The sequence below is a fragment of the Erythrolamprus reginae genome, chromosome 1, assembly GCF_031021105.1.
Source record: "Erythrolamprus reginae isolate rEryReg1 chromosome 1, rEryReg1.hap1, whole genome shotgun sequence".
Lineage (NCBI taxonomy): Eukaryota > Metazoa > Chordata > Lepidosauria > Squamata > Dipsadidae > Erythrolamprus > Erythrolamprus reginae.
The window spans coordinates 394,670,281-394,695,671 of record NC_091950.1 but is presented as its reverse complement, the minus strand read 5'-3'; the positions used below and the strand labels follow the sequence as shown (position 1 = coordinate 394,695,671).

At 42.2% G+C, this 25,391-nt stretch overlaps 1 protein-coding gene across 2 annotated transcripts; it reads left to right on the top strand.

The window, feature by feature from the left end:
- Positions 1–58: 58 nt before the first annotated feature.
- ZNF512 (zinc finger protein 512) lies at positions 59–24,933 on the top strand. 2 transcript variants are annotated; one of them, XM_070735012.1, is made up of 14 exons: positions 59–302; positions 3,084–3,202; positions 5,349–5,441; positions 5,660–5,743; positions 11,639–11,763; positions 14,220–14,306; positions 15,314–15,412; positions 16,581–16,748; positions 17,676–17,870; positions 20,602–20,703; positions 21,110–21,172; positions 22,431–22,529; positions 23,147–23,466; positions 24,673–24,933. In XM_070735012.1, the coding sequence occupies exons 2-13, from the start codon at positions 3,151–3,153 to the stop codon at positions 23,432–23,434; spliced, it is 1,455 nt and encodes a 484-aa protein (XP_070591113.1). In that variant the 5' UTR covers positions 59–302; positions 3,084–3,150; the 3' UTR covers positions 23,435–23,466; positions 24,673–24,933. The 2 variants fall into 2 exon arrangements, with proteins under 2 accessions (XP_070591113.1, XP_070591112.1); XM_070735011.1 differs by having other exon boundaries at positions 277–530.
- Positions 24,934–25,391: the final 458 nt, after the last annotated feature.

Genomic DNA, 25,391 nt, shown 5'->3' with positions numbered 1-25,391 from the left:
GCGAGAATAACGAGGGGGCGGGGCACAGCGACGTGCTCTGCGTAAAGGGAAACTTTGCGTCCCCTAGGCAACCAGGAAGGGGAAACAACCGCCTCTCTTCTTTCCGCTTCCTCCGAGGACTCGAAGGGAGGGGGGTAGGAGGACTCGGCTGGGCTGGGTGCTGTTTTTCAAGGACCGCCTCCTTTTGCGTGGCTTCTCTATAGCTTCCGATTCCCGCCCCCACCTCCCACCCCCGTTTCCTTGATCGCGGGATCCCGCGCCTGGATCGCCCGCGCAGGGGAAAAAACAAACCCGTCGCAAAGGTGAGTCACACCCGGATGGCTGCCGGGAAGGAGATCGGAGCTCCCCCGTCCCCTTAAACCGGGGTGGGGGCGGAGGGGGGGTCCGTTAAGAAAGAGCGACGCTCGTGGCCCGTTTTGGGGAGCGGAAGATTGCGCAGTTCAACCGGCCGCCCACTCGTTCCGCCCTGGAACCGTCCATTTCCGCGGTGGTTTCCCCCCCGATCTTCTTCGGTTAGCGACGCTCGCTGGGTGCGTTGGTAACGTCTAACCTTCCTATTTTAACCCGAATCATTAGCCTTGCTGTCGAAATTTTCGGCAGTTTCGGGAATCTTAAATAACGAATTAATTTACACGGCGTTATTTTGTGCTTTCGGATCGGTTTTGGTTCTTGGAGGGTGGGGTGGGCGCCTGCATTTTTATTTTATTTCATTTTTGCAGCGAGGTTTTTTCCGGAAAGTGGGTTGCGATTGCGGGTCGTCCTCGGTTTGCAACCGTTCGCTTAGTGACGACGGCAACCGGACAATAGGACTTCATAGCCATCGGTTACTGGGTCGACTTTTGCAGATCGATCATTGTGATCTGATATTCGGACGCTTGGCACCTGCTTCGTATTTATAGCAATCGGCTAGCCTTTTAGACTTATAATAGCATTTAAACTTATATACAGCTTCATAGTGCTTTTACAGCCCCTTCTAAGCGGTTTGCAGAATCAGCCTCTTGCCCCCAACAATCTGGGTCCTCATTTTACCCACCTCGGAAGGATGGAAGGCTGAGTCAAACTTGAGCTGGTGGTGAGATTTGAACTGCTGAACTACAGCGCTCTAACCACTGCGCCCTCCCTCCCCCCGCCACCATTGACCATTATAGTAATTAGTCACAATTTTGATTTTTGCAGATGGTCATTGTGATCCAAAATTCAGACGCTTGGCATCTGCTTCGTATTAATGACGGTTACTGTGTCTCGGAGTCATGGGATTGCCTTTTGTGACCTTCTGACAGGCAAAAGTTGATGATGGGGAAGCTGGGTTCACTTAACAACCGGGTTACTAACTTAGGAATTGTAGTGAATTCATTTAACTCAGGGGTAGGCAAAGTTGGCTCTTCTATGACTTGTGGACTTCAACTCCCAGAATTCCTGAGCCAATCATGCTAACTAAGGAATTCTGGGAGTTGAAGTCCACAAATCATAGAAGAGCCAACTTTGCCTACCCCTGGCTTAACAAGTGTGGCAAGAAAGATTGTAAAAATGGGGCAAAGCTCACTTAACAAACATCTCATTTGGCAACAGAATTTTTGGGCTCAATTGTGTTTGTCAAGTCAAGGACTACCTTTGCTTCTTTCCTAGGGCTCAGAGAGTGGGACTGACCCAAGGTTATCCCAGATGGCTTTGTGCCTTAGGTGGAATTAAAATCCATGGTCTTCCCATTTCCATCCTCATGTATTAACCAGAGCATCAGAGTGGTTCTTCTATTACATGTAGCTTTTGAAATTTTAGGTAATGTGCATAGAGTAGTGTTTCTCAACCTCGGCACCTTGAAAATGGGTGGACTTCAACTCCCAGAATTCTCCCACCAGCAGGGGGATTTGGGGAGTTGAAGTCCACCCATCTTCAAACTACTGAGGTTGAGAAACACTGGCATAGAATAAATGAATCAATCATTGGATGTGTTCAGGTGGAGACTAGATAGCTTAAGAACGCTTTCATTTTACCGGTATTATTAGTAATACAGCAATAGCACTTAGACTTATATACCGCTTCATAGTGCTATATAGCCCTGTCTAATTTTTTTACAGAGTCAGCATATTGCCCACCACCAACAATCTAGGTCCTCATTTTACTGACCTCAAAAGGATGGAAGGCTGAGTCTACCTTCCTAAATTCTAATGATAATTTTCATAGTTTGCCTTCCAGCATGTAGCCAGTTGAAAAATAATTTAATTAATTAATTAATCGATAAAAATCATTAAAATTTAAGATAACCAATAATTACATGCCTTTGTACAGTAAAAAAAAAATAGAAAAAGCATAATTAATGAATTATGAAACCAATAATAATTAATGAAACCAATCGGTTTATAACTACCAAAGCTCAGGTTCCATGCCCTTCCAAAATTGCCAATAAAATACATTGTTTTTAAAAAATGTGTAAAATTGTACATGCACATACATATAACCAGATGGTTTAATATTTGACTTTGTTTATTGTATGTACTATTTGCTGTTGTAAGGCGCCCTGAGTCCCATTGAGGTTGGACAGCATAGAAGTCAAATTAATTAAATTAAATTAAATTTATGTCTGTTGACTACTGGCTGGGACTCTGAAGTTAAAAGGCCTCTCTCAGTTCAAGGATTACATCAGTAATCATGTTCTGAAGGAACTTCATTTATTTAACTTCAGCTCCAATTCAAGGTGCTATTTGGTTAGAAACCAGTTATTTCATTTGATGGTGGGGCAGGATGGAAAGGTGTTTGTAGTCACCAAGGAACTAGTAAAAGATTGGAGAACGCAGCTTCTTATAATTTCAGCTTAAATCCTCTTTCCAATAATAAACATACTGATTATCATCTGAAGTTGTTTTGACCCTTTGGCTGCAATTGAATTAAACCATTTTCTGAGCTTGGATGATAAATTGAACCACAAGTTGACCACATAGGCTTAGTTTGCTTACTCAGTAGAACACCAAAAAAGCAGACCTCATATTAAAAGTAATGAAGCTTAGCTTGTGTAAATGGCATCTGCCAGATTTATATATGGTTTGATGAAGTACTATATGAATAGTGATGCTTTCTCCTTTTCTCAGAGCCAGCAATTAGAGGGACAGGCCTTGCACATAATGAAGCCATTTATGGGCCAGGTACTGATTTGAGATGAAAGGGATGAAGCCTTCTGTCAAGGCTGTTATGGAAGAGGAGAAGAAAGGTATGAATGAGCTTTGAAGGCAAAAAGAACTTAATAGTGTGGGCATAATGGAGTTTTGAATTTTATGTATGTATGTTTAATGTGTACTGATTTTATGTTTTTATTGGATATATTGTAAACCAGTATTTCCCAACCTTGGCAACTTGAAGATATTTGGACTTCAACTCCCAGAATTCCCCAGCCAGCATTCGCTGGCTGGGGAATTCTGGGAGTTGAAGTCCAGATATCTTCAAGTTGCCAAGGTTGGGAAACACAGTTGTAAACCATTGGGGATGTTTGGGAGAATCTGGTGGTAAATTAGAATGATAATGACAAGGACAGCAATAACAATAATAACAACAAATATATTTGGTGGGTCTCTCCTTAGAATTAGAAAGACATTTCTCCATTTGTAATACTGTATATCATGTTTTTCTGCTCTCTCTTGATTAGAGAGTTGTAAGTCTCAAATGATTTGTTAAAATCATGTTCATGTATAATAATCCCATGTAGAAATAGATACTGCATAGCATTCTTTGTCTGTGAGTGCAAATGACATATTCTGTCACTGCTTCTTTTTAACTTAGCAATTAATTATGAATCAAGAGTCTGATTTTCCCAATGCCATCACTCTGCTAAACAACTAATTCTGTCAACACTGTCAAACTATTTACTGACTTTGCACTATTATTACTACTATTTTTTTCTCATCATTCCTATCACCATTTCCTCCCACTTATGACTGTATGACTGCAACTTGTTGTTTGTATCCTTAAGATATTGTTTCTTTGCTTATTTGACCCCTCTGATAATTATTAAGTGTTGTACCACATGATTCTTGGCAAATCTATATTTTCTTTTATGTACACTGAGAGCATACGCACCAAAGGCAAATCCCTTGTGTGTCCAATCACACAGCCAATAAAATAATTCTATTCTATTCTTAAAGGGAAAAGGAAAGGAAGCAAAATAAAATTGTCTACGCCTAAAAATATTATTTACAATGTAACTGCAGCGATGGATACTTTAGCTGGCTAACTAATTGACACAAACTTGAAGTCATGAGCTCAGATTAATAAGATTGTTTCTTCTTGGCATTTTGCATAGCTACTTTGTAGTTCATCTTATTTTTGTGTTAAATTCAATCTTTTTAAGAGAGGCTAGGTAAACAACTACAAAATGTAGATATTATTTGATTAATATTTACTTGTCCACCTGTCTGGGACAATACCTGTGCTTCCCAAGGTATGTCCATGTTACACCAAGACTCCGCAGTCTGCATTGGTTGCCGATCAATTTCCGGTCACAATTCAAAGTGTTGGTTATGACCTATAAAGCCCTTCATGGCATCGGACCAGAATATCTCCGGGACCACCTTCTGCCGCATGAATCCCAGCGACCAGTTAGGTCCCACAAAGTTGGCCTTCTCCGGGTCCCGTCGACTAAGCAATGTCGTTTGGCGGGACCCAGGAGAAGAGCCTTCTCTGTGGCGGCCCCGACCCTCTGGAAACAGCTCCCCCCAGATATCAGAGTTGCCCCCACCCTCCTTGCCTTTCGCAAGCTCCTTAAAACCCACCTCTGTTGTCAGGCATGGGGGAATTGAAATTTCCCTTCCCCCTAGGCTTATAGAATTTATCCATGGTATGCTTGTCTGTATGAGTGGTTCTTTAAATTGGGGTTTTTTTAAGATTATTTTTAATATTAGATTTGTTTACATTGTCTTTTTATTGTTGTTAGCTGCCCCGAGTCTTCGGAGAGGGGCGGCATACAAATCAAATTAAATAAATAACTAAATAAATAAACAAACAAACAAACAAACAAATAAATAAATAATGTTTTTATTAGAAGAGTTGGTTTAGTATAATGGTTGAAGTTAGGGTTAGCTCTGTAAATTCTATGCCCATCTTGGCCATGATTTCACCTAGGTGATTTTGTACTAGTTACTTTCTCTTACCCATAGCAAAGGAGGAAGTGTCAATTAAAAAAATTAAAAAATATTGCCAAGGAAGCTATAGGGACTAGTTCAAGGAGTCATCAAAAGTCAGCATTGACTTGAATGCACACAGATACACAAAATCATTTAGGCTCTAGTTGCATATGTTTTGAACCTGTATTTGCTTTTTAAAACCTATAAACATAAAAAAGCTCTCTTGCTATCTCTCTCAAGCTGGTGATTCCCATTCCAAGGCAAAGCATAAGATGGAACAAGATGATGACGAGGATTACAAACAACTTCCCAAAAAGAAGCAAAAAGTTTCTGGTGAGTCGAGTAGTATCCCCAGTTTTCTGTTTGGCATAGATTAGGAAACCCCATATATTTGTTTCCTTTGATGGATTCTCAGTTGATCCAGTCTCTGGATGCTACTTTTGCTGTTTCTTCTATCTTTCCCTAACGCTGATTTGGAGGATGTTCAGTATTTAGTTGAGTTTTTCTCAGGTGTAAATGAAAAATCTCACAATTGCTTGCCTTTCTCCCAGGAAAAAGACAGTCAGTGGAAAAACAACCTAGCCCAAAGTCTAAAAAGTGCTCTAGAAAGTCAGAACCGTCAACATATGCGGCAGGTAAGATGCAGAATCCCATTTAAAAAATCATGGTAAGAAAGAATATACAAGCATTGTAGAAATAACAGTTAAGAGCTATCAGAATTTAGAACTTAACAGTATTGGAAAAAGCTCATACATCTTTCCATTTTCCAGCAGAATTGAAAAAGGAGGCATTTTACATGTGCAGCCCAAAAAAGATATTATTACTAAACCTTTGGCAGTATAGTCAGAGTGGGCCTTCTCCGGGTCCCGTCAACTAAACAATGTCGGTTGGCGGGCCCCAGGGGAAGAGCCTTCTCTGTGGCGGCCCCGACTCTCTGGAACCAGCTCCCCCCAGAGATTAGAACTGCCCCTACCCTCCTTGCCTTTCGTAAACTCCTCAAAACCCACCTTTGTCGTCAGGCATGGGGGAATTGAGATATCTCCCCCTGGCCTATGCAATTTATGTATGGTATGTTTGTATGTATGTCTGCTTAATAATGGGGTTTTTTAAATATTTTAAATTGTAAATTATTAGATTTGTTATGAACTGTTTTATTTTGTTGTGAGCCGCCCCGAGTCTATGGAGAGGGGCGGCATACAAATCTAATAAATAAATAAAATAAATAAATAGTCATCTATATAAATACAATACTAGAGATACTACAAAATTCAAAATTCTATAAGAAGAGATATCCTACCTCTCCGAGTCTTCAGAGAATGGCAGCATACAAATCTAAATAATAATATTAATATTAATAATAATAATAATAATAATACCTAGTGGTTTTCAGGCAAAGGTCTATGGAGATTCTCCATCATTCAAGTCATGGTTGTCCCAAAGGAGCTTTTTTTCAAACAGCAACTAGACTTCCTTGATTTTTCTTGAAGGCATTTCATTTCTCCTCCAAGTAGCTTCTTCGATTCTAACTAACTGGTGAGAAAGGAAGGATTTATGATGCTCTTCCAATGGAATGAAATGACAAAGTTGCTTCTCTTCTCTGTCCGTAGTGGAAGAGCTCCTACTAGATCTTTTTGTGGCTTTGACAAATGCCCAGTTGGGATAGCCGCATGTTTTGAATGCTGCGTGGATGAGTTTTTGTTCTTTCTCTTTTTCCTTTCGCTACGAGAAAAGAGGTTGTCCACTCCAAAGGCAAAAGTCCCAAGCGCAGTGTGGTAGATGCAGTGTGATGCAGTGAGGCTTGTGCAGACTTGTACAAAATCTCTTGTTCACAATGCATTCCCAAAGTCGCTTCCATACTCATTTGCCCTCTTATTCAGGTACCCTGGAAACACAGGTGAACCCCCAAGTGATTTCAATAACTCTCACAGTGTTAAGAACCAGCTGATTGAAAAAGAGTGTAAACCCTTCCTTTCCCACTTAGAACTGAAGGAGGCTCTCGGAGAAGTTGAAACATCGGACCAGAATATCTCCGGGACTGCCTTCTGCCGCACGAATCCCAGCGACTGGTTAGGTCCCACAGAGTTGGCCTTCTCCGGGTCCCGTCGACGAAACAATGTCATCTGGCGGGACCCAGGGGAAGAGCCTTCTCTGTGGTGGTCCCGACCCTCTGGAACCAGTTCCCCCCAGAGATCAGAACTGCCCCCACCCTCCTTGCCTTTCGTAAAGTTCTTAAGACCCATCTCTGCCGTCAGGCATGGGGAAACTGAGACATCTCCCCCGGGCCTATACAGCAGTGTTTTTCAACCGGTGTGCCGCGGCACACTAGTGTGCCGCGAGACATGGCCAGGTGTGCCGCGAGGTGGCTCCTGCAAGTGGGAGCTCCAGGGCTGAGGCTTCAGCCCTGGAGCTCCCACTTGCAGAAGCCGCCCCCCCGGCTATTGCCCGCCGCCGCCGCTACCCGCGCACCCCAAAATACCCCCCCTGCGTGCCCTTTTCCATGGGCGCGCAGTCCCCATTCCCCTGCCTGCCTGGGGGGGGGCGGGGGCGGGGAGGCGCCGGCAGTAGAAGGCGCTGCCCCCGCCCGCCCGATCCGCTCCCTCTCCTCCTCTTCCGCTGAAAGAAACGCGCGGAAGCTGCCTGCTTGAGCCTCGCGTTGCTCCACCCCGCTTCGTCCTGCTTGTCATCCTCCGTTGCCAGGAAAGCCGGGTTTGTTTTCCGTGAAAGCAGCGCGCCTTTTAACACGCTGCTTTCCTGCACCAGCGACGTTTGGCTGCCAGGGGGGGCGGGGAGGAGAAAATCCTCCCCCCCCCCCGAGCAGCAAAAGCCTAAGCGGCGGGGTGCGCCGTTTGCCTTCCGGCTCAGTCGCAGAGGCTTTTGCTGCTTGTGGAGGGGGGGGGTTGGCGGTGCCGATGCCAAATGCTTTCCCTCCGCGGTGGGGGGTGCAGGGCAGGCGCAGTCAGCCCCAGGAGACAAAGATGGAATGAGAGAAAGGAAAGAGAGAGAAAGGGAGGGAGAGAAAGAAAAAGTGAGAGATAGAAAGGATAGAGAGAAAGGGAATGAGAGAAAGGAAAGAGAGAGAAAGAGAGGGGGAGAAGGAAAGAGTGAGAGATAGAAAGGATAGAGAGAAAGAGGGAATGGAAAGAGAAAGGGAGGGAGAGAAGGAAAGAGTGAGAGATAGAAAGGATAGAGAGAAAGGGAATGAGAGAAAGGAAAGAGAGAGAGAGAAAATAAGAGAGAGAGAGCAACAGAGAGAGAAAGAACAAGAGAGAGAAAGCATGAGAGAGAGAAAGAACAAGAGAGAGAGAGAGAAAATAAGAGAACAAGAGAGAGAAAAAGATAGCAAGAGAGAGAGAAAGCAAGACAGATAGGGAGAGAAAAGGAGAGTGAGAGAAATGAGAACAAAAAGGGGAGAAAAAAGGAGAAATGAGAAAATGATTGAGGCAGAGAATAAGAGGAGAGTGAAACAAAAGAGAGAGAGAGGGGTGATTCTTGAAGCATATGGTAAAAAGCATCCAAATAATAAGAAAAAAACCCCAGCCCACACCTGTTTTTGAAAAGGATAAAAGAGAAAAAAAACCCAGCCCTCAACTGGTTTTGGAAATGGTTGGAGTGTGTATACACACACACACATAAGGGGGAGAGAGAGACAGGGATGGAAAAGGAGGAGAAGTGAGAGGGAGAAGGAATGAGGGGAAAAGGGAGGAAGAGAGAGAAATGAGAAACATGAGAGAGAAAAGGGGGAAAGACAGGAGAAGTACCCATAAATGAGACAGTGGTATAAATTTCAGGAGGGATGATTGATGATTGACTGTATTTATAAGGGGATGTTACATGGGATTGTATATATGAGGGGGTTATTTATGTATGTATGTATGTATGTATGTATGTATGTATGTATGTATGTATGTATTTATTTATTTATTTATTTATTTATTTATTTATTTATTTATTTATTTATTAGATTTGTGTCATTTTGGTTGGTGGTGTGCCCCAGGATTTTGTAAATGTAAAAAATGTGCCGCGGCTCAAAAAAGGTTGAAAATCACTGCTATACAGTTTATACATGGTATGTTTGTGTGTATGCTTGCTTTTAATAATGGGGGTTTTAGTGTTTTTTAAATTATTAGATTTGTTCTTACATTGTCTTTGTTATTGGAGAGGGGCGGCATACAAATCTAATAAATAATAATAATAATAATAATAATCATCATCATCATCATCTCCAAGAAAAAGCAAGAAAGTCCAGTTGCCTTTTTTTTAAAAAAAAAGCACCTTTGGGACATTTTCAGACAAAACTATTTTTGCAGATAATGGCACAGCAATTTTTAGGAAAGAAAGATGCCCTAGAGCAGTTATGGCAAAACTTTTTTTCCCTTGGGTGCCGAAAGAGCGTGCATGCGTGCTATCACGAATGCGCAAGTGCCCACACACATAATTCGGTGCCTGGGGAGGGTGAAAAAAGCTCCCCCACTCCCCTGGAGGCTGGAAACAGACAATTTCCCAACTTCTGCTGGGTCCAGTAGGCTCATATTTCACCCTCCCCATGCTCCCTGGAGCCGGGGGAGGGTAAAAATGCCCTCCCCCATCCTCCAGGAGGCTCTCTGGAAGCCAGAAATGCCCTCCAGAGCCTCTGTGAGCCAAAAAATCAGCTGGTCAGCACACACATGCACGTTGGAGCTGAGCTAAGGCAATGGCTCACGTGCCAGCAGATAAGGCTCTGCGTGCCACCTTTGGCACCCGTGCCATAGGGTTCGCCATCACTGCCCTAGAGTATCAAACTTGATTTCATTGAGGGCTGTATCAGGGTTGTGTTTGATCTCGGGGAGCCAAGTGGGCAGGGTGGGGCAGGGCCAGCTCAACATCACTCATGCTGGGGGACCCTGTGTTGGTCTAAGTACTCTGCCAGTAAAATAGTGACCCCCCCAAACTCCGTTTTCTCTGACAAAGGGTTGCAATAGCATTTAGACTTATATACTGCTTCATAGTGCTTTTGCAGCCCTCCCTAAGCGGTTTACAGAATCAGGATATTGCCCCCAACAATCCGGGTCCTCATTTTACTCACCTCGGAGGGATGGAAGGCTGAGTCAACCTTGAGCCGGTGGTGAGATTTGAACTGCTGAACTACAGCTATCAGTTAACTGAAATAGCCTGCAGTGCTGCAGTCTAACCACGGCGCCACCCTGGAACAGAGCCTGTTGCAGCTGAAAACGGAGCTTTGGTGGTGATTCCTGTAATTGAAACATCCGGACTGGACAGAAGAGACTGCTGTGGAAAGCCGGTTGTGTCTTCCCTAACAACGGTGGGAGTTGCAGACCGACAGTGACCGGGTTTTCACTGGCAGTGACACCGCGACTGGTCCTTTGCTCTTTCCAGAGTGGCCCCCTAGGCGAGATCTAGGCATCCAGTGGACCGAATCCAGCTTCCGGGTCTTGACTTTGACACCCCTGCCCTAGAGGCAAACAGAGCCAATACAAATTTTCTCTGACATTCATTAGAACAGTGTTTCCCAACCTTGGCAACTTGAAGCTATCTGGACTTCAACTCCCAGAATTACCCAGCCAGCATTCGCTGGCTGGGGAATTCTGGGAGTTGAAGTCCAGATAGCTCCAAGCTGCCAAGGTTGGGAAACACTGCATTAGAACCTATTCCTTTACATAGCAAATTGCAGCCCAAATCTTTCTGAGAGAATAACCTCACTTCTGAGCACTTCTGTAGCTGGCTTAGACAAAAGACATACCAATAATGTATTTAATGTCAATAATGCTTTACCAAATTCTTGTTTGATAGATGAACACATTGGGAGACACTGGGTTGTCTTACTGGAATTTATTTGACAAAAACTGGCTGGCTTCTCCTTTAATAATGCTCCTGTATTCATCAAGGTTTGATCTAGATCACTTCTGAGATCATCCAAAATGCATTGGCTCTGCTTCCTTTAAAAAAAAAAATTTTTTATTGAAATTTAATTAAAAAAAAATATAGACATACAAAAAGACAAAACACAAAAAAGAAAACATAAGAGAAACCAAACAAATACATAAATACACATCACAATAAATATATTTACAAAAACATTATATCAAACACCTTCCTTATATTCTTTTGTTTTCTTGTTTCGGCAAATATACTCTGTAAAAAAATTATTTTGGTTATTATGGTTATGCTTCCATAAGCAGGACATGAACTTTGTCCCTCTGCAGTGGCTGAAAAGTAGAAGTACTCTGCCTCTAAACAGGAAGTAGTTCATTCAGGCATAATGAATATATGCTTCCTTTGCCTTTCCTCAATCTTCCAGGCTTTTGCACCTATGCCTGATTTTGTATTCATATCTCCCCCCCTTGCCACTTCTCTAAATTGAATTGCCCCCTCTGCCCCCCCGCGCCCACCATTTTTATTATGCTGGAGGTGCTATAAGCCTGCCGTTTTGGTGGTTCTGTTCTGACCTTGTCACTCTTCAAAAGGAAGGCCCAGTTGGGTTACCTACAGAGAAGATTAAAATGTTGAATCATCACCATCCTGTGCTCTGGCAGGAAGCTTAGAAGAGCAGTGGTACTTGGAGATTCTGGACAAGGGCCGTGTCACTTGCCCAATCTGCCGGTGTGTAGTGAGGAAGACGGTGGAAGGATTGAAAAAGCATATGGCAAATTGCCACCAGGTGAGGAGATGGGGAATACATGTCCTTGTGAATTCCGTTAGGGCATCCAAAGAAGGTCCAACCCTTTCAACATTTCATCTTTAGTCTGGGTGTTCAGACAGTTAACCGTATTTTTCAGACTATAAGATGCACCTACTCTTTTTGGAGAAGAAAAATTAGGAAAAAAATCTACCTCTGCCCCCCAGCAATTTGCCTCCAGCCTGTTTCAGTTTTGCTTTCAGTTTCAGAACAGCCTGATTAGCACAAGGGAGGGGGGATCTGCCTCCCTACAATCTGAAACAGCTGGTGGTGGTCAGGAGGCCTCTCCTGCGTGTACCAATCAGGCTTTGCTGAAACTGAAACTTCCTGTTTACTGCAAGGAGGTAAGTTGCTGGGAGGCAGAAGCCTAACGTTGGTGGCTGGAGGGTGGGGCTACATTCAGTGTAATAAGACGCACCCAAATTGTCACTCACTTATGGGGGGAGTGCGTCTTATACTCCAAAAATATGGTATTTCCCTTACACATCCCAAACCATGCTTCCTTTGTCTTTTGAAGTTCTGGTAGGGCACACCAGCTTATATACAATGAAATGGTCAGAAAGAGATCATACATTAGAATTTTAACCTTACAGTGTTCCCTCAGTTTTCGCGGGGGATGCGTTCCGAGACCGCCCGCGAAAGTCGAATTTCCACGAAGTAGAGATGCGGAAGTAAATACACTATTTTTGGCTATGAACAGTATCACAAGCCTTCCCTTAACACTTTAAACCCCTAAATTGCAATTTCCCATTCCCTGAGCAACCATTTCGATTATTACTCACCATGTTTATTTATTAAAGTTTATTCAAAAAAATATTTATTAAAGGCGGATGAAAGTTTTGCGATGACATATGATGTCATTGGGTGGGAAAAACCTTGTTATAGGGGGAAAAAATTGCAAAGTATTTTTTAATTAATATTTTTGAAAAACCATGGTATAGACTTTTCGTGAAGTTCGAACCCACAAAAATCGAGGGAACACTGTATATGTGTTTCTGGTGTGCCCTTTCCTCTTTATTGATTTTTTATCACACTAAAATATACAAAAGATGTATTTCCTCATGTGGAAGAGATCCAAAAGTTGATTGTTTGGATTGCTTATTTTCAGTTTTAAAGTATTCTTTTTACCATAACTGCACAGTGTAAAAAAGTGCCATCGCATGATAAACATGCTTAACGGTATTAGATTTTCAGCTTTATTTTAAATGTGGTTCTCCAAAGTGAAATTCTACTTTATTGTTAGTGCATATTGAGTGGAATATTCCCTGCTGAGACATCATTAGTTCAGATTCAACAATGCAAATGTAAGACTGGAATTCCCACCCATTCCCTTTATGTACTGTTTCTTTATTTAGTGGTACAGTGATACCTTGTCTTACAAACTTAATTGGTTCCGAGATGAGGTTTGTAAGGTGAAATGTTTGTAAGATGAAACAATGTTTCCCATAGGAATCAATGGAAAAGCGATTAATGCGTGCAAGTCCAAAACTCACCCCTTTTGCCAGCTGAAGCGCCCTTTTTTGCGCAGCTGGGATTCCCCCGAGGCTCCCTTCCATGGGAAACCCCACCTCCAGATTTCTGTGTTTTTTTGTGATGCTGCAGGGAAATCCCAGCAGGGGAATCCCAGCATCACATAAACTGGTACTTCGCTGGCAATGGAAGTCCGGAGGTGGGGTTTCCCAAATTGCAGCATCGCAAAAACACGGAAGTCCTCGAAACCCCACCTCTGGACTTCCGTGTTTTTCTGATGCTGCAATTTCTCTGAGGCTCCCCTCGCTGGGAAACCCCACCTCCGGATTTCCATTGCCAGCGAAGCGCCCGTTTTTGCGCTGCTGGGATTCCCCTGCAGCATTGCAAAAACACGGAAGTCCAGAGGTGGTGTTTCCCATGGAGGGGAGCCTCAGGGGAATCCCAGCAGCGCAAAAACGAGCGCTTCGCTGGCAACAGAAATCCAGAGGCGGGGCATCCCAGTGGCGGCGGCTTGGGTTTGTAAGGTGAAAATAGTTTGGAAGAAGAGGCAAAAAAACTTAAACCCCGGGTTTGTATCTCAAAAAGTTTGTATGATGAGGGGTTTGTAAGACGAAGTATCACTGTATTTACCCTTTAGTTCGAAATCCATATTTTGCAAATGTGTACATGTGTGCGAGAATGTTGTTTTAGGTGAAACTCCCCTAAATTGTATAGAACAGGGGTCTCCAACCTTGGTAACTTTAAGCCTGGCTGACTTCAACTCCCAGAATTCCCCAGCTAACAAAGCTGGGAGTTGAAATCCGACAGGTTTAAAGTTGCCAAGATTAGAGATCCCTGATATTGAACGAGGATACTATAACGCTAAGATCGGACACATTGTACAGTAACATTGAATGGAAGGAGAGCTGGGATAGCACATAACCATTGCAGCTTAATCTCTTGGCTGTCTTAACACTTTCTATTCCTAGGAAATGTTCACATGTCAACACTGTGGGAAACAGCTGCGATCTCTTGCAGGAATGAAGTATCACATCATGGCAGATCACAACAGCCTGGTATGATGCAAAATATATATATATTTTATATATGTAGGTCTTGGCATGTTTGGGTCTTTTCCCATGTAAATCCTGGTGACATTTCGACAAGGACCCACTCCTCATCTTTAGCTAGTGCTTTTGGCTTTGTGCTCACCAGCCTGAAGATGACAAAAAGACACGAATATGCCAAGACCTACATACCTATACCCGTGAAAATCTACAAAATCAAATATCTATATATCCATATATCTATAAAAAGTCTTGTCTAGGAAGGATCTTGGTGGCTCCCAGGATAAACCGCTTAAACGTATCAGGAAAGACTTAATGAACTCAATCTGTATAGTCTGGAGGACAGAAGGAAAAGGGGGGACATGATCGAAACATTTAAATATATTAAAGGGTTAAATAAGGTCCAGGAGGGAAGTGTTTTTAATAGGAAAGTGAACACAAGAACAAGGGGGCACAATCTGAGGTTAGTTGGGGGAAAGATCAAAAGCAACATGAGAAAATATTATTTTACTGAAAGAGTAGTAGATCCTTGGAACAAACTTCCAGCAGACGTGGTTGATAAATCCACAGTAACTGAATTTAAACATGCCTAGGATAAACATATATCTATCCTAAGATAAAATACAGGAAATAGTATAAGGGCAGACTAGATGGACCATGAGGTCTTTTTCTGCCGTCAGACTTCTATGTTTCTATGTAAACATTTAGGCTACCTAACACTTGGAAGTTGGGTGTGACCCCCTATGCAGCAACTGGTTGCATTGTTAAAATAATAGCTCAGTGCTTTGTTCGGAAACCCCTGACAGGTCCCATGCCTCAGCGGCACTCAGAAACCAGAAATTCTTCACGGAGCTCAGTTGGGAGAATGGACTGAAATCCAAGTTCCCCCTGTGACTGACGAGCAGGATTTTAAATTCCCATTGCCTGTCTCCTTGGTTCTTTCCAAGCTAAACCTCCTTGGATATGCTGCGGATAATAGCCTTGGGTTCGTTTTTCTGTTCTCTGCTTTTGTGCAGCCCATTAGGAAGGAAGCCAGCCAGTTGGATAAGCAGAGCGAGCGAGAGTGTTTGCGGAGAGTCCTGAAGCGCATGGGGAAGCTCAAGTGCACAAGAGAGGTGAGCTTCAGCTACTAAGGCTGTTTGCTGTTTACTGCAAGGAGGTAAATTGCTGGGAGGCAGAGGGCAAAGGATGGTGGCTGGTGGGCGGGGCTACATTCAGGGTATAAGACACACCCAAATTTTCACCCTCTTATTGGGGGGGGGGAGTGTGTCTTATACTCAGAAAGGTACGCGGTACAGTGGTACCTCTACGAACTTAATTCGTTCCGTGACCAGGTTCTTAAGTAGAAAAGTTTGTAAGAAGAAGCCATTTTTCCCATAGGAATCAATGTAAAAGAAAATAATGCATATAATTGGGGAAACCACAGGGAGGGTGGAGGCCCTATTTCCTCTCAGGAGATTACTAGAGAGGCCCCACTGAGGATTCTCCCCACCTTTTCCGGCCCTGTTTTCTCCCAGGAGATTCCTAGAGAGGCCCCACAGAGGCTTCTCCAGCCCTGTTTCCTTCCAGGAGATTCCTTTTCCAGCCCTGTTTCCTCCTAGGAGATTGCTAGAGAGGCCCCACAGAGGCTTCTCCCCACCTTTTCCAGCCCTGTTTCCTTCCAGGAGATTCCTAGAGAGGCCCAATGAAGGCTTCTCCCCACCTTTTCCGGCCCTGTTTCCTGCCAGGGGATTCATAGAGAGGCCCCAAGGAGGCTTCTCCCTGCCTTTTCTGGTTACAGTTTCGGAGGCTCGGATTTGTAAGTGGAAAATGGTTCTTGAGAAGAGGCAAAAAAATCTTGAACACCCGGTTCTTATCTAGAAAAGTTTGTAAGTAGAGGTGTTCTTAGGTAGAGGTACCACTGTACTAGGAAAAATACGGTATTTCCCTCACACATCCCAAACCATGCTATCTTTGTCTTTTGAAGTTCTGGTTAGGGCACACCAGCTTATATACAATAATATGGTCAGAATGAGATAATACATTAGAATAATACATCTTTACAGCTCTGATGGACTTTTCCAAGTTGTCCAGATGGACTTTTCCAAGTCCCAAGAAGAGTACCTTTGCCTGTTCTTGGGGAGTGGTGGGCCAGTGGATTAGACTTGTCTTCTGAATTTCTGACCATATGTAGGAAAAAAAATAATGCATCTGTTTCTCCCTCCCTCCCTCCCTTCTCTCCCCCCCTCCCCCGGTTCAAGTCTCAGGAATTGACCACTGTTTTTCTCTGCCCTGCTTCTACAGGGATGTACAGGCAGCTTCACCAGCATAATGGGGTATCTCTACCACACACAGAAATGTGGCAAAGCAGCTGCCGAACTGGAGAAGATGGCTTTAAAATGCCACCACTGCAATAAGGCATATCGGTCCAAGGCAGGCCTTGTTTACCACTTGAAATCCGAGCATGGACCTGTAAGTTTCTTTGGGTGCTGAACCTGGGGAGGGGAAACAGATAAGCTTCTGAGCAGCCTTTAAATCTTGTCTCTTGTCTTCTTCGCCTTCACAAGTCATCACAAGGATTTCAAATCTTTCTTCCCCCCCCCCTAAAAAGGACATCCTAGGGCACAAGATAATTGTGACATGGGGAGGAAAAACCCGAGGCCCACAACAATATTCAGAAATGCTCTTGTGGCACAGTATTTCAGATTCTATAACACTCGCCACCTCACGTTGCCATCGCGTGATGTATCGCGACATTTTTTCCCTTTTGTGGAGCTGGGTTAGGCGTGGCCTGCATGAGATACTTCCTGTCCGCGGGCCTCCTGTTCTATAATAATTCCTGCCATCTTGTGTCTTTGGAAAGAGGCGGCATATAAATCCAAAAAAATAATAAATAATATCAATAATTTATTGTTGTAAGCCACCCAGATTGCTTCGGGAATGGGCAGCATAGAAATTTTAAAAATAAGAAAGAGAGAGAGAGAAAGAAAAAGAAAGAAAAAGAAGGGAAGGAAAGAAGAAAGAAAGAAAGAAAGAAAGAAAGAAAGAAAGAAAGAAAGAGAACATTCTTATTGTTCAATTCTCTTCCCAGGTCTTTGTTTGTTTGTTTTTTATTATTTTTATTTTTTTTCAAATATAACATAAAAAGAAAAGACATACACAGAAACATACACATACAACATTTGGGGAAATACAAGTTTCCCCACTTTTTAGGTGTTCGATCAGAGAATTTTACTTCTTTCACATAGTATTAATTTTTGAATTATCTTATTCGACGTGTTGCTTTGCTTGAATTTTTATTTATTTCTTTGTTGCTCTTTCCTTTAACCAATTCCAGGTCTTTGAATAGTGTAAACAGTCAGTGACTGAAAAAAATGTTACCTTGGCTTTTCCTCTCAGGTGTCATTTCTCCATGAAGACAGCAGGACGACTCCTCTGAAGGACCCAAGCATGGAATCAAGCAGCATAGGCAGAATCCAGAGGAAGTCCGCTAAGGTGGCTGCCTACTACCTGCATGAATTGGCTAATGAAGAACTTGTAAAAGAATGGCCAAAGAGGAAGGTCTTGCAGGATCTTGTTCCTGATGATCGGAAGGTACAGGATTTGCATGTTCTGTAAAGAGGGAAATGTCCAAGGTCTGGGTAGCTAAGAAATGAAATATCACAAGTAAAAATACTAACTGAGAGGAGCAAATCGGTGCTTGGGGCACAAACCATATATTTTGGAATACGCACCATTTCCCCCTAAAAGAGAGTGGAAATATTGGTGCATCTTATACATCAAATACCGCCAATTTTGCTGTTCCGAAGCCCCGCCCATGCATCCCATTTTTGCAAAAAATGGACCAGTTTCTTGCAAAACTGGGATGGACAGAGGATCTGGGAAGCCTGCAGAGAGCTCAGAAGTGCTGGGGGATGGCAAAAACTGGCCTGCTTTTCACAGAAATGGGAGCATTTGCCATTCCCCAGCACCCAGGAGTTCTCTGCAGGCTTCCCAGATCCTTTGCCCACTTCATTTTTGCAAAAAAAAAACCCAAAACCAGCTGAAAAATGGCTCTTATTTTGCAAAAATGGAATTTTGCCAGTCCCCAGGAGCTCTCTGCAGACTTCCAAGACCTTTGCCCACCCCGTTATTGCAAACAAACCAGGCAAAAAATGGCCCGTTTTTCACATAAACATGGGTGGTTTTGCCTTGTAATTACCACATCTAGCATGACTGGAGGAGGAATTCTGGGAGTTGAAGTCCACAAGTCTTAAAGCTGTCAGCTTTGAAATAAAAGGTGTGCATGGTTATAAGTACAGTATACATGTTTGTAAAAAGTATTCTGCTACCCTGGTATTTTATTAAATAATATGTTTCTACACCATTTGGTTCAGAATACTTTTTTCCTTGTTTTCCACCTCTAAAATATATGCTCATCTTATACCCCGGTGCATTTTATATTCTGAAAAATACATTAGTTTTATTGCAGCTTTGTTACTTCAGATCAGTGGAGCATCCATGGTAACAGCTCTGTTACTAGCTATGACTGTATATAAAGTTCTGGGAAGAGCTACCTTTCCTTATTCCCTCAGACAATGATTGAGCCTTTCCAAAATGAGAGGGATATTTGCAGTTCTCGAGGTATAATTTGCCTTGTTTTTGAGATTACAAAATCATCCCAAATTTTGTTCATGACTTGGGTATCCGAGCTGATTTATTTATATAGAAACATAGAAGATTGATGGCAGAAAAAGACCTCGTGGTCCTTATACTATTTCCTGTATTTTATCTTAGGATGGATATATGTTTATCCCAGGGATGTTTAAATTCAGTTACTGTGGATTTACCAACCCCGTCTGCTGGAACTTTGTTCTAAGCATCTACTACTTTTTCAGTAAAATAATATTTTCTCACGTTACTTCTAATCTTTCCCCCAACCAACCTCAGATTGTGCCCCTTGTTCTTGTGTTCACTTTTTTATTAAAAACACTTCTCTCCTGAACCTTATTTAACGATTTAACATATTTAAATGTTTAGATCATGCACCCCTTTTCCCTTCTGTCCTCCAGACTATGCAGATTGAGTTCATTAAGTCTTTCCTGATAGGTTTTATGCTTGACCTTCCATTTTTGTAGCCCATCTTTGGACCCGTTCAATTTTATCAATATCTTTTTGTAGGTGAGGTCTCCAGAATTGTGAAGGGGGAGATTGTGATCCCGTTGTACAGAGCACTGGTGAGACCACACAGTATTCCAAATGTGTGGTCTCACCAGCGCTCTGTACAACGGGATCACAATCTCCCACTTCCTGCTTGTTATACCTCTAACTATGCAGCCAAGCATTCTACTTGCTTTCCCTACTGCCTGACCACACTGTTCACCCATTTTGTGACTGTCCTTCTCTTCTGAAGTTTTTGCTAGCACAGAACTGCCAATACAATACTCAGATTGAGGATTCCTTTTGCCCAAGTGCATTATTTTACATTTGGAAACATTAAACTGCAGTTTCCATTGCTTTGACCACTTATCTAGTAAAGCTAAATCATTTGCCATATTACAGACGCCTCCAGGAATATCAACCCTATTGCAAACTTTAGAGTCATCGGCAAATAGGCAAACCTTCCCTACCAAACCTTCCCCCATGTCACTCACAAAGATATTACATCCTTCTTGGAATGTTGCGTACGTGGAGAGAAACAGAGACACTATCGATTTGCTGTATAATCCTCAGCAACTAGACCTGAACTAAATAGAGGCAGATGGAAGATTGTTAAATTATTAAATAAAAAATGAGTTAGTGCAAGCCATGCTTTGTTTAAATTATATGTACAAAAACAGCTCTTATGTCTTGATGTAATGTTTGCCATGCTTTCTGTGGGACATGCAAGGCTATTTGGGATAATATTTATGATTAGAATCTATCATTGGAAGGACTTTGTGCATCATTCCCAAGACTCATGATTTTTTGAAATGCTTTTTTTTTAATTGTAAACTACCCAGAGTCTTTTTACAAGTTGGGCATCCTTGACATGTGATCAATAACCCATTCCAGTTGACTTTAGCCTTGCTAACAGGTTCTGTCTTTTATGTTAGATTTTTCTAACCCTAACGCTAGCCCTAATATGTATAGTTGCTGGCAAATTGGGAGCCATCTGCCTGAATGTACAGTATGTGTGAACTTGATTAGGTATTGATCTTGCCTGACATCAAAGCTCTTTAGGAGAGGATGATTGGCTCGAAAATTATAAGTAGAAAGAGAAGTTTCATTTAAAAAGAATACACAGAGATGACCTTACCAGCTTCTGAACTCTAGTCTTTGCTTTTGTTCTGTTCTCCTGTCTCAGCTGAAATATACGCGACCGGGGATGCCTGCTGTGAGCCAGGAGGTTCTGTGCAAGTGGAGGTCAGAAATAAAGACTTACAGACGGGTCCATTGCCCCAACCAGGTAACTATAGCCCCCGCCAGGTAAGATTGGATTTGGTGAGCAAGGAGTAGGGTTTGCAGCTAAAACTAGTTCTTTTCCCCATCCTAGTTTCATTAGAAATATGATCCTGATTAAGTGGGGCAGTTTCATCCTATTTCCAAACTTGGTCCATTATATAAGACAAATCTGTGAAGTGCTCCTTGGACTCTGTTGCACAGTCTGAAGATCTGTGAATGTTTTATATCTGTCTTTTTGTCATATATCCTCTACAGGCACAAAGGAAAGCCTCTTTCCCAAAAGCACACCAACTGATGAATGCATGAGTGTGGTTGTTATAGCTTGTGTGAAATCCTTTTTCCTTATAGTTATCAGCCTAGATCACTCGGCCTTTACATAGCGACCTTATTTCTGTTTTGTTTCTCTCAAGGGTTGTGAGTGTGTCTACGGCAGCATCTCTGGTCTTAAGGCCCATCTGGGCAATTGCACCCTGGTATGTATCAGTTGAAAAGCTGCATGGAGGCCTTCTCAGTTGTTGTCAAAAAAAGTCCTAGGAAGCAGGGGAACTTAGGCAAACAGTCAATTCCACCTCACTACCACACTCTGTAGTATCATCACCTAACCCCTAAACCTTTACCCTTATGCTATCCACTAACATTAGACTATCTCCCGATTCCTAAGAGGTCAGTAAGGGGTGTGCATAAGTGTACCAGCCTGCCTTCTGGTCCTAATGTTTCTCTCTTAGTGGTATCATGTATCATTGTTATATCTTTGTATACCACCAATACATACTTGACGAAACAAATAATTAAAAAAAAAAATTCTGACAGATCGGTCCTTATTTATTTATTTATTGGATTTGTATGCCGCCCCTCTCCGTAGACTCAGCGGGGCTAACAACAATGATGAAAACAGCATGTAGCAATCCAATACTAAAACAACTAAAAAACCCTTATTATAATACCAAACATACACGCAAACATACCATGCATAAATTGTAAGGCCTAGGGGGAAGGAATATCTCAGTTCCCCCATGCCTGACGGCAGAGGTGGGTTTTAAGGAGCTTACGAAAGGCGAGGAGGGTGGGGGCAATTCTAATCTCTGGTGGGAGCTGGTCCTCTCCAAAAGATTCATATTTTGCATGTAAGGCTTTGCCCCCTTTAAGTGATACCTGCATGGCTCCCTCACTTAGTTTGTGGAAAGCATTTGAGGACAGAAAGAACATTTTGTTTTTCCTCCAGACCGTTTCACTCTCATTTCTCCATGAATAAAAAAGGTTTGTGATACTTTTGATGTGGTCAGCATCAAGAGGAAAGCCACAATACAGTAATCCCTTGCTACTTTGCGGTTCATGTTTTGCGGATATGCTACTTCATGAGTTTTCAGAGGGGGCTTAAATCCATTTGAAAATTTTAAATCCATTAAAAATTCATAAAATTCTTCTAGAGTACTACTGTACTCTATTAAAGAAACTGGTAGGATATCACATGTACAGTAGTTCCAGCTGAGAAACATTATAGAATGATTGTTTAATGCAAAGGGTGGGTTTTAAAAGTCCAAATACTTGTTAAATACATTTAAAAATATCTTTCCTCTACTCCACGGAACGCATCCCCCGCGAAAAACAAGGGACCACCGTATGACAAAATTCCCCAAAGCAAAACCTCTTTGCTAATTTTCACTTCTTTTCCTTAATGTTCACCATCAGTGCTGGGAATGGTCACGATTTTGTCTTTTTCCTTAATTACAGGGCGAGTTTGTGGCTGGGAAGTACAAGTGTTTGATTTGTGAGAAGGAGTTTGTCTCTGAGAGTGGGGTCAAATACCATATAAACACCGTGCACTCCGAGGTGAGGACCCAGCCTCAAAAGCATGGACCTGCGTGTGTTTACACAATCCATGGTTTTAGGCCTTTTTATTCCTGCCTACTCTTCACGGGTGGGAGAGGGACAAATATTCAGACGGGCTACAAGAATGGTGGAAGGTCTTAAACATAAAACGTATCAGGAAAGACTTAATGAACTCAATCTGTATAGTCTGGAGGACAGAAGGAAAAGGGGGGACGTGATCGAAACATTTAAATATGTTAAATGCTTAAATAAGGTCCAGGAGGGAAGTGTTTTTAATAGGAAAGTGAACACAAGAACAAGGGGGCACAATCTGAAGTTAGTTGGGGGAAAGATCAAAAGCAACATGAGAAAATATTATTTTACTGAAAGAGTAGTACATCCTTGGAACAAACTTCCAGCAGACGTGGTTGATAAATCCACAGTAACTGAATTTAAACAAGCCTGGGATAAACATATATCCATCCTAAGATAAAATACAGAAAATAGCATAAGGGCAGACTAGATGGACCAGGAGGTCTTTTTCTGCCGTCAGACTTCTATGTTTCTATGTTTCCTGTGCTGAGAGTCAGTGTCATCAATTGTGTGCCCAGCATTTGTATTGTGCCTCTTCCCTTCAGGATTGGTTTGATAACACAAACCCCACCAAGAGCTTTGAAAAACTGGTGAAGATGCAGCAAAAGGAGGCGGAGCAAAAAAGGCAACGCAAGAAGCACGCCTCCAGTCGGAGCCGTAAGAAGAAGCTGCGGAACTCCACCGCAAAGAAGTCGCCAAGGCTAGGACCAGATCAGAACCAACGGCAGGGGGGCAAAGTCAGCCATTCTAAGATGGCAGACTGCGATGCTAGGAGCCTGGAAGAAGAGGATTCTCTCCCTTTGAAATACAGCCACCGGAGGGCGAAGAAATAGCCTCTTGCGGGAACGTCTGCTTTGCAGGACAGGTACAGCGGGAGTATCTTATACTTAGGGAGCATGTATTTAGCAAAAGTTGGAAATAGGAAGAGAGAAGAGAGAGGGGATCAGTTTGAGCAGTGAAATCGAAATACAGTGGTACCTCTACCTACAAACGTCTCTGTTTACGAACTTTTCTAGATAAGAACCGGGTGTTCAAGATTTTTTTGCCTCTTCTCAAGAACCATTTATTTATTTATTTATTCATTCATTCATTCATTCATTTATTTGACTTCTATGTCGCTCAATCCCAAAGGACTCAGGGCGGTTTACAACAATAATAAAAATACCATATAAATAGATACAAAGGGATAAAAAAAATCAAACATTTGCTAAAACTAAAACATTATAAAACTAAGTAAGTTTTCCACTTACAAACCCAAGCATCCGTGAGGCTACTCTAGGAATCTCCTGGGAGGAAACGGGGCTGGAAATGGCAGAGAGAAGCCTTCCTGGGGCCTCTCTAGGAATCTCCTGGGAGGAAACGGGGCCTCCACCCTCCCTGTGGTTTCCCCAATCACACACATTATTTGCTTTTACATTGATTCCTATGGGAAAAATTGCTTCTTCTTACAAACTTTTCTACCTAAGAACCTGGTCACGGAACGAATTAAGTTCGTAAGTAGAGGTACCACTGTATTAATAACCCTGCTAGTTACTAGTTAGCTAGCTTTAAGAGATATGGACTTGGTGCCTGAAGAATTTTGAGAGTTAACGTCCACCCTTCTTAAAATTGCCAAGATTGAAAAATGCTGTTCTAGAGGAATTCTGGCTGTTTGGAAATATAAAATTTTCCCTGGTTTTTCAGAGACATTCCATTGCGTGCTAGAGGAGAAAACATATTAAATTCTCAAATGCAATATGTAAGAATCTAGCAGAGACACAGTACTTGGGAGTCAGTTGATCTCAAATTGCTCCCCAAATCCTGACTTCAACTATTGGAGGCTCCCCCCCCCCCTTGAAATGTTTCAGCATCTGCAATTCCAAAATGCTGGAAAGTACTTTCCCATTTTGGAAAGGGGAAAGGGGGGATTTTCCATCTTCACTAAGAAACAACAGATATCAGTAAATTGGTACAGATATAAGATTTTTCCATAGCAAACAGTCCACATTTTCTTTTTAAAGGACCGTAAAAGTGACTGCAGCTATAGCTTTTTTCACTTGAAAATAAGAAAGACGTGTTTCTTAATTCACAGGAAACAGGAAAGGGAAGAAATTGTTGGCTTGAATTCACCTCTTGCAAGTTCAGTGAAGATGGAGAGGAGAGTATCTGGGAGAAGAACTGGTTAACAGCTTGAGTAAGAAGACTTTCCTGAAATTCCACTGTTCCAGTCGCAGTAAAACAAGATCTGTTATATACTGTTACATACTGAGCCAAGCGCTTGAATAGGATTAAGTTGCAACATATGCTTATGAAATATTATACACATAAAGAAATAAACTTACTAATCACTCTAGTTGTGTGTGGAGGTTTTTTTTAGTGTCAAAATTATCATTTAGCGTTATTATATAATAAAAAGCAAACAAGAATTAAATTCCTTCCAGTGAATTTAGCACAACAGTAGGGAACCTTCACAATCGGCTGGACTCCTCTAGCAAGAAATTACATTTAAATCAAATTGATCTGGCCTTGCTTATGGCTAAATTAAGTCCCCTTATATTGTGCAAAAGTATTTATTATTATTATTATTATTATTATTATTATTATTATTATTATTAATTAGATTTGTATGCCGCTCCTCTCTGAAGACTCGGGGCAGCTCACAAAAATAAAAACAGTACAATTCCAATATTTAAAAGAATTTAAAACCCCTTCATATAAAAAGCAATCATACATCTCACACAAACCATGCATAAAACAAAAATGGTCCAGGGGGAATCAATTTCCCCATGTCTGCCGACAGAGGTGGGTTTT

Excerpts from the sequence above, each read along its gene's own strand:
- ZNF512 (XM_070735012.1), top strand. The coding sequence starts at position 3,151 with ATGAAAGGGATGAAGCCTTCTGTCAAGGCTGTTATGGAAGAGGAGAAG. Across the intron at positions 14,307-15,313 it reads TGGCAGATCACAACAGCCTG|CCCATTAGGAAGGAAGCCAG; the intron begins GTATGATGCAAA and ends GCTTTTGTGCAG. Across the intron at positions 22,530-23,146 it reads TAAACACCGTGCACTCCGAG|GATTGGTTTGATAACACAAA; the intron begins GTGAGGACCCAG and ends TCTTCCCTTCAG.